Here is a 9898-nt window from a genome sequence, read left to right on the forward strand (position 1 = left end):
AATCAGAAATCAGAAATAGGTTTGAAGCAAACAAAAATCAGAAAGAAGTAACAGAATTCAAAGCCTGAAAGCAAACAGAGTTCGAAAGAAGCAAACAGAAATCGAAAGAAGCAAACAGTAATCGAAAGCAGTTCATTCGATACCTGAAAGCAGTGTTTGTCAAAAGCAGTTTGTGCGATGATTTTGGTAGCAATTCGAAGTCTTGGATGACAGCATCGATTCTTTGATGAAGCGACTAGGGTTTATAGTGTAATGAGGGTATTTATGTCATTTAGACTCTTTTAGATGGAATGGATTTCAATTCCATCAGATTTAGTAAGGATTGGTGAATTCCTCAAATTTGGGAAGTTTTGGAATTCAATTTCATTTCAAGTGTAACCAAACGTTGGAATGGAATTCGGTTAACGGAATTAACCATTTCAATTTCATCAGATTCCGGTGGATTCCAATGAACCAAATGCCCCCCTAATTGTTACATTTCTTTTCCATGTTACAAATATGATTGGTGGTTAAGGACAAAAGAATACATCAAAAACGTATTTAATAAGAAACAACGAGATGAAAGTCAAACGATAAAAGGAAAAATTAGTCATGCAAACATATTTAAGTTAACTTGTCTCCATTTTGATTAATTCTAACGTCAAATAGTAAGGCAAACCTATTAATAATTAAGATGCAACATTGATGGAGGTCAATAGTGTTTTGATACATAAGCGACAAGTTGTATACATGCTCTTGGCGACGAAAAAGTAGTTGATCTTCTTACTCCCCTGAACATTGGAGGACCTCGGTCCTGTGAAAAGTTTACCAGGTGTTTGGGGATTTAACATACAAAGACAGCTTAATGCAGTATCGATAGTCTTTGATGCATGTTCGGCACAGTTTGATACGTGCGGCAATCACAAGGAGAAGGAAGTACCTCGATTGAATGTGTACTAGATAGACGTGCAACAATGTTGCAAGGTGGGGAGGTGGGTGGAAGGCCGACAAGATTCGTAAGCAATAACCAATCAGCTCCAAAATGTAACAAGAACATAAGAAAGACAAGTATATTAAGTTGACACCGGATAAGAACATTGATTACCCCAACTATAAGATGGTTGATGAGTAATCAATGTCTACGATCTATAATCCACTAAAAATGTGATCGATGGACAAGAGGAGAGGGATAAGATAGGCCTTGTAATCGAAAGTCCAAAAGTGTTTAATTCATGTTTCCTCAATAAACCATATCAAACCAACACAAACTTTTCCTCTACCCAAGAAGTATAGACTGTTTCAGTGAAAGATCACTGCAGGCAAGGAGATTGATATCCAGAAAATATATATATGAATAAGTGAAGGCTTGAATTCCTTACTGATTCCAAAAGTAAAAATGATTTTGTGCATAATTTATAAATGCTACCAAGAAAGAATATCGACACCATTGTCGTTGGTTGGGCAGAAAAGCCATCAAAGTATAGTTTACATACAAGAAAGGAAAACTATGGTTGTTACAGTTTCGGAGATAACATATTGACAAACTGCTGGTCCTAAATGATGGATTTTGGGCATGGGTGGTTATAGAGGAGGATAGAAGTAGGACGAAACAGAAAAGCCAAGGAATAGCAAACCTCCGACTGTTGCAACCGTGCGTTGTGAGATCTTGGAAGCAAGCATGCTTCCCCCAATCACTGCAACCGATGTACAAATAGTGTGACCGAGTGTAGCCCCAATGGCAACCCCCACTGCATTTTTATGTGTTGCTAGCTGCCACAAAAATATGGGGACTCGGAAGTAAATACAACTTCGAGTTCCACATCAGCCAGAGGCCAACTATATATATATAGACGCATAATCAATTACAAACCCAATAAATTGTATAAACTTACACGCTTGTTATCATGTGCTGTTTAACATATGAAACAATACATGTGAAAATGCAATGCTTATATGGTGTTTTTTCATATACTAAATGTTCAGCATTGTTTTGTGACCTTCACATATGAAACAACATTGTATAAACACTACATTTTCACACGTATTGACATGAAAATTGGTTTGTACAATTTATTGGGTTTGTAACAGAAGGGGACCTTTGCTCTACTTGAAGATGCTGATTAAAAGCGTTTGCATTGTTAAATTGTATATCAAAAACTCAAAATTGTAGGTTTTTGGTCGTTTAGTAGCAAGCCAACCAAGCTGTATAGAGGAGAACTAAATTATATCACAAAAAATAGTTTCAGATGAAACAGCACAGAAGCATCAGAAGGAGAGAACAAAAATCTTACAGCTATCGTCGCTATCTGGCTCCGATCCCCCCACTCTGCTAAAAAAGTCAAAATAAATGACTGCAGATACAGTGTAATCACAAAAGAATCAGTCCATCACGGATCGAGCAATAATCATGTAGACTATAAACTATATGGAGAAGTACCAAATAAAATTAACTAGCACACTGAATAAAAAAAATTAACAATGATAGGGTGTGTAAAGCAACGTAAACTAGTTTTTGATTTTGGGTTCATGTCTACATTGCCGGGTACAAAGATCTGCCCCCTTGATTTTTGGGGATAGGGGAGGGGTGGAGAGGTAGAGGGTGGGCGGGAGGTTTCATTGCTTAGGATGGATAGAAATCTTTAGTAAGTTTAGTGGTTCCCGTCCCTTTCCGTATGCATTTAATGTCCCTGCATGCTTAATTATTTGTTCTTGTTTCTTTTTTCAACTCTTCTAAATGCCACTTCTTTCTGTCTTTTTGCATCTCTTCCTTTTCCATCAAACTTATGTCGAACTTTCACAACAAAGAAAAATTCACAAATCATTTTTTCATAACCTTACACAAGTGAGGAGTCTTTACGGAGGCAGCCTCTCTACTCCTCGTGTTAGAGGTGAGGTTTGTGTACATCTTACCCTGGCCAAACCTTACTCTGTGGGAGATTTACTGGGTTCATTTGGTTTAATTTTAATGAATCTGACCCGTCATCAAGATATAAAAGTACATCAGGATCGATAATCAGTTCTGAACTACTCTATTGCCACCATTTTTCAATCACCGCGACTGTCAAAACCACATTGTGCCCCCTCTCCCCGGGAGCACTTCTGTGCATAGCTATCAAGGTGATTTAAGTTGGATTCATTGATTCCATTCATTTGAGCACCTAGGCAACAGGAGATTCTAACAAGGAAAAATATTTGTTTCAAAGACAGATCATTGCAGATAAATTACTATAACACAGCTGATACAAATCTTAAATATCAGTTTCACAACAGTATGACCGACTAAGATTATTATTCTACCAAACTAATTTTGATAAACTCTTGTTGGAGATGAGTTGTGACATCAGAAAGCAAGTGTTCTGTGACAGCATGCAGTCTATAGGGCAATGAAACAACATATAGTTCACCATGTTACACCAAAAGATAAATTTCTGACACTTAAATAAGTACCAAAAACATCACCAAGTGTCATGACCTAAACAGAGAACAACAAAACAGGTAACACACAGAGTAGCAAGTCCCAAGAGGCACCATTTTCAAAACTGTGGCGTATAGCTAAACTATTGTGATAAAACATGATTCCTAAACTTTTTTTTTGATTAACCTGCACATCCAACCCACTATGCGAGCCGACTAATCTCAGGGCGACCACCTGCTTTGCGGGTAGCCCGGAGTCACCACATTTGAACCTCCGTGGCCACAAGGGAATTTTTATTCCTCCTTGGATTTGAACCTGGATTTTTTTAATTCCTAAACTTACATTCATCTTATATAAATTGATGTCCAAATAAGAAGTAAACAACCAAACAATATCATAGCACCATTGCACTAAACATACCTCCAAGAATATAGGGGTACAGAACCTAGAAAAGAATCGGCGGACGGCTGTTTTCCCTTGTCCGGACTCGAGTTTTTCTTCCACCTATATGAATTAGACTAATCAAATTGAAGAAATGATGAAACAATGTTCACATATTAAAGGGAGAAAAGAACAGAATAATAAACTTCCATGAAAACTATAGCTGATAAAAGAAACAGTAAGAAGAACTTGCATGACACTAAGTAACTTGATTGCAGTACAATAAATGAAATCTAAGCCCATTTCATGCAACCAGAACTCTGCCCCCACAAAGTGCATAACTCTTGTTCAATAGGTTGCAAAAAAATGGAATCGCCAAATGAGATAAATTATCCCTTTCATATAAGATGAGAACGCACCCAGCCAGACACTTAACAAACACTACACGTTCTTTTCATAACATTTGACCACACTGATTGAAAGATTAAAGCACGTGCCTTTGGTGCCACATGAAACATGCAATCAGATTGTATCGAATAAAATTTAAAAGTGAATACTAATTTAAAAGGTGAACAATTGATTCACATCTGAAGGAGTTGTTCTTTGGTTTCTCCCAGTGTTAATGGGTCAAAATTAAGCCATATAAGCCTCATATTCCTTTGTTGTATATCTTCATTTTTCTTTCAGTTATCGGTGTCAATGAGGGTTGAGGGGCTAGCAGTTCCAGGGATCTCGTGGACCAAGCAAAATGCATACAAAATCCTTATTTCATATTTGCTAACCCCAAAAATGTGTCAAAAAACTATGGGTATCGTTGCTGGTGCTTTTATAAGTGATCTGGGGTTTATGTTTTGAAATGACTGCACATTATCTGCAAGGACCAAAGAATGTGAACAAATTCAACAAGAAAAACCTGAATGTGGGATGTTATAATTTATTCAAACAAAAAAATTATAAGCAAGTATCATGCATATCTTTCGATCATGACTTGAAACCTAGGATCATAAATGGTTGAATCAAGATTGAAGTTATTTACAAGATTACAAGAAACTAAAATAGCAGTTAGTTACAACTCAAGAAACTAGAGAGATCATTATGAACTGCAAAATTAAAAAACAGTTGTCATGATGCTCAATGACTAACTTCAGTAAGTGTGACTAAGTTCTAAGTAAAAAAGAGCAATCATTTATGTGACCATCTGTTAATGGATGATTTTATGTTGTTCTGAGCACACACAAATAAAAAACGTACTTCTTCCATCTCCTTCTTCTGCGATGCTTTTGAATCTGATCTCCAAGCAATATAGAGCAACCGCAACCCAAAAAAGGCATAAAGAACTGCACTATAAGAACAATAATTTAGATGTCTCGCAGTTGTCCATTTATAAATGCAAAATTCCTCCCGGCTACAAACTATTTGGCTACTAGACATCAAGCAGAATATGGTAGGATGTAATATGCTTGACGATCGGCAGATGAAGGAAGAGATAGAGTGATACAGGCAGTTGATAGATGGGTCTCTCTAATATAGTAGAGAGCTCTAAGGTGGTCAGTGGTTTATAACCATAGTTGTGAATTTCAGTGCTCTTATTGTTAACTCAAAAGACCTTTATTGGTTTCATTCTAGCATTGTACCATTAAGTATAAATGTAGGAGTATATTTCGGATATGGTCCCTGAACTAGGTCAGTTTTAACAAAACTGGTCTCTAATCTTCATTTGTTACAAATGTGTCCTTGACATATGCAAAATGGACTGGTTTTTGGTCCTTCAAACTGAAGGATTGAAGGGCATTATAACTTTCTGTTAAGTCAAGTTAAATGAGCGGCATTTTGATCAATTTACTATTTTCTTTCATTCTCTCCTAAAAAGGAAATTCTATTATAGATTAAATTACGGATTTGGTCCCTGTGGTTTTAAGTTTGTTTTTGAATTGGTCCCCAGAGTTTTTAATACCAAAATATCCCCTAGAGTTTGCGTCTTCGTAACGTTTTGGTCCCTGCCCCTAATAGTTGTTAACTCTCATCAGTTAAGTGGGGTAATTTGGTCCTTTCCAATTTAAACAAATAAAATATATATTATATTTAGGTTGGGTTGGGTTGGGTTGGGTTGGGTTGGGTTGGTTTGGGTTGGGTTGGGTTCCGGTGAAAATGGAAGTTATAGTGAGAAGGGTAAGAAGGGATCTCCACCTTTGGGTCAATCCTAATTGAAGTTCAACATGTGTGAGATGCACCTGATCAATTCCCGTATCAAGCGCAATTCATGCGGTGGGGTGAGATTAAAAGTGATCAAGGGTCTGTTGAAATATTGATACGGCCCGCCCCCCATCTAAAACGGTCTGTTTTCAGCACAAACCTGACGAGCGCAACCTAGGGTCACGGCTTGGGTCATGGGATCTACTGTTTTGCTGCTGCTGCTTCTGATTGACACGGACAACTTACACCGTGACTTAGGTCACGGGCAAGGTCGCAAGAGCTCCTGTTTTGGCATACTTAAGCCGTTCTTTTTGAGGTTTTAGCATGTTCTTGGCACAACTCTTGACCAGGGTGATTTTGGCTTGAGTGCAAGTCATTTTGGTGAGTTTTTACCTTGAGATTGTAGGATCTTTGCTTAAAGGTACGCTCCTCAATTTGGTTCATCAATATATAAAAGGTCCATCTCTCCCCGGTGGATGTACACTATCTCACGATAGTGGAACCACATTAAATCATTTCCTTCTTTGTGTTTGTTGCATTTACATTGTTTGAGTATTCATTTGGATTGCATTTTCTACTTGTTAGTACATTTGAACATATTTAGGATCCTCATATTCCGTTTCGGTTGTTGGGTTGCATCTTTGCACATTTTGGTATTTGTATTGGGACTTTTGTGCATTGTATTGTAGAAATTATCCTCAATAGGGTCTAGATCCCTTCTTATGCTTCTCATCTTAACTCCTATTCTCACATGATCCCTCGTTTATTACATTATTTATTTTAAATTATATAAAAATTAAAAACATATATTATAATATATTATTCATATAAATATATATAGACCCACCTTTTGTTAACCAACCAATTAGTACAAACTTTGCAAACTAATCCTAGCTTTCCATCTTGTTTTCAACACTATTTGTTCCATGAGAATTAGATAGGATAAGGGTTATTTATGTCTTTTACGTTGGTTAAGAAAAATTGCTTTTTTTCTTCAATCATAGGCAGTTACCTAATCAAATCCCTAATTATATGCAATCTAAATCTAAATGGTAATTATCTTTTTTTTTTTTTGAGATATTTTGGACAAATATTCTATTTTATTAAATATTGAGTGATTTATATAGCAATCTCCTTAATTGTGTTTAATAATTATCAATTTGAAAATTTCTTTTGGCAAATTTGTAATGGTTGTTATTCTATTTTTTAAATTTTATACATGAAATTTTTGCATATTTCGTAAGTGAACCATTACCGTCTTTGCATATTTTATTTACAGTCTTTGCATATTTCATATATGATTTTTTTGTATATTTCGTAGGTAAACCATTAGTCTTCACATATTCTATTTACAGTCTTTGCATATTTCAAATTTCATAGGTGAACCATTATAGTTTGCATATTTCATAGGTCATAGGTAAACAATTTCATAGTTGAACCATTATAGTCTTTGTATAACAATTCATGGAGAGAAAGGATTTCTGTCTATTTCGATATAGGAAAATACAGTATTTATAAGGTTATGATACAACAAACTAATCCTACAACTTAGGGAACAAACTTTTGGATTATCATGGCTAACAAACATCCTAAAGACTAGGATCGATAATCCTAAATATTCCAACACCCCCTTAAGCTGGCGTGTATATATCAGTCATGCCAAGCTTGCAAGTAAGATCTTCGAATAATCTCCTTGTAAGGCCTTCTATCAGTATGTCGGCTACTTGCTGTGTTGTGGGTAATTAAGTCATGCAAACCCTTCGGAGTTGATCTTTTCTTTGATGAAATCTCGATCTACTTCCATGTGTTTAGTTCAGTCATGGTGAACAAAGTTGAGAGTTATGCTTACCGCTGCTTTATTATCACAGTACAACTTCATAGGGGATTTGAACGGTACACGCAGCTCCTCCATTAGCCAATGTACCCATATTCCTTCACATATACCTTGTGCCACTGCTCTGAACTCTGAACTCTGACTCAGCAGTGCTTCCAGACACAACAGGTTGTTTTTTACTACTCATGTCACAAGATTCCCCCATACGCAAGAGCAATATCCGCTGGTAGAGCGTCCGTCGGTGGCAGCTCTTGCCTAGTCAGCATATGTGAATACTTCAATAAACCTGTTATCTCCTTTCTTAAAGTGCAGTCTTTTCCAGGGGTCCCTTTTAAGTACCTGAATACTCTAGGTTGTTGTCATGTGTCTCTCCTTTGGATTGTGCATAAATTAGCTGATAACACTCACAGCAAAAGTGATATCAGGCCTTGTGTGAGAGAGAGAGATGAGTTTTCCTACGAGTCTTTGATATATCTCTTTGTCAACCTCCGGGACATCTTCCTCAGCTCTTAGTTTATTGGGTTCCATTGGGGTGCTCGAAAGTTTACATCCTATCATTCCTGAGTAAATCGAAGACATACTTCCTTTGTGAAATGGAGATCCCTTCTTGGCTTCTTGCAACCTTCATTCCTAGGCAGTATTTGAGTGGACCAAGGTCTTCCATTTCGAACTTCGAGCTGAGGTAGGTTTTTAGTTGGTTGATTTCCTCCAAGTCGTCTTCTGTCATGATTATGTCATCAACTTATACGATAAGAATTGAGATCTTACCATTTTCTGAGTGCTTGAAAAATACAATGTGATCTGCTTGTCCTTGATTGTATCCTACTTGTTACCGCATGAGTGAATCGGCTAAACAACACCCTCGGTGATTATTTTAGCCCGTAAAGTGACTTTTTCAATCTGCACACCTTTCCTTCGAGGTTTTCAAAACCAGGGGAAAATCCATATAAACTTTCTCATTGAGTTAACCATTTAGGGCGCATTTTTAACATCCAATTGCATGAGAGGCCAATCGAGGTTAGCTACCAAGGAGAGTAAAACTCGAATAGTATTTAAGTTTTGCAACAGGGGCAAAAGTCTCTTGATAGTCAATGCCAAAAATTTGAGTGTGGCCTTTAGCTACAAGTCTTGCCTTGTACCTGTTTATGCTGCCATCACTGTTGTACTTGGTGGTGAACAACCATTTGCATCCCACAATCTTCTTCCCTGTTGGAAGGTCACTAAGTTCCCATGTTCCATTATTCTTTAAGGCTGTTAATTCTTCCAAGACTGCACTCTTCCGTTTAGAGGATTGAAGAGCTTCGTTTGTGTTTTTTGGAGTTTCAACCTGATCCAAATGAGTGACGAATGCCCTAGTAGTAGACTACTTCTCATTGGACAAAAAATTGGAAATGGGGTGCTTTATACATGATCGGACTCCCTTTCGAAGAACAATTGGGAGCTTTTCATGACCTGTGGTGTCCGGGACAACAACTGATGGTTGTTCATTTTCAGAACAGTTTTCAGTAACAACTTCTTGGCAATCCAAAGTCTTTGATTTATCCATTCCAGTAGAGTGATGTCTCGAATAAACAAGCAAATCAGGTCCATCCAATTCGGGGACTTGTGTGGTGTTTGGTGGTGGTTCTACAAACGGATTTTTTGGGATGAGAACTATTAGAGTATCATGTTGGATTTCCCCATTTTCAGCACCTTCAAGGTCGAGGAGACCATTTAAGGACTCATCTTCATTTAGAGTCTCCCCCTGAGGATGAGGCCTAGGAATAGGACCCAGATTCAAAAAAAGGGTGACGCTTTAGGGATAAAGATTCGTCGTAAGGTAGGTGAGAAACAATTGAATCCTTTATGTCAATAAAAACACATTTGTCTGCACGGGATCAAGTTTGGACTGATATAGGTCACGCAAATGGACGGAGGTTGTACATCCAAAGACTTCAGGTGAAAGAGAGTAGGCTTGAAATAGTGGAAATGATTTCTTTAGGATATCAATTGGGGTTTGTAGACCTATGCTGTTATATCGGTCAGAATACGAAATATCGGTCAAGACCGATATTCGATATATCGGTTATATCGGTGATATATCGGTGATATATCGG

At 37.3% G+C, this 9898-nt stretch overlaps 1 protein-coding gene across 1 annotated transcript in view; it reads right to left on the reverse strand.

The window, feature by feature from the left end:
• Positions 1–1359: 1359 nt before the first annotated feature.
• LOC112524599 (GDT1-like protein 3) overlaps positions 1360–9898 on the reverse strand; it is a 20141-nt gene continuing 11602 nt past the window's right edge. Inside the window, exons 6-9 of the mRNA XM_025134499.1 lie at positions 5027–5112; positions 3815–3898; positions 2271–2330; positions 1360–1749 (exon numbers count right to left, since the gene is read on the reverse strand). Of these exons, the coding sequence (XP_024990267.1) occupies positions 1561–1749; positions 2271–2330; positions 3815–3898; positions 5027–5112 (419 nt within the window). The 3' untranslated portion in view covers positions 1360–1560. The remainder of the gene's footprint in view (positions 1750–2270; positions 2331–3814; positions 3899–5026; positions 5113–9898) is intronic.

Source organism: Cynara cardunculus (genome assembly GCF_001531365.2).
Source record: "Cynara cardunculus var. scolymus isolate 2C chromosome LG 13, CcrdV1, whole genome shotgun sequence".
Taxonomy (NCBI): domain Eukaryota; kingdom Viridiplantae; phylum Streptophyta; class Magnoliopsida; order Asterales; family Asteraceae; genus Cynara; species Cynara cardunculus.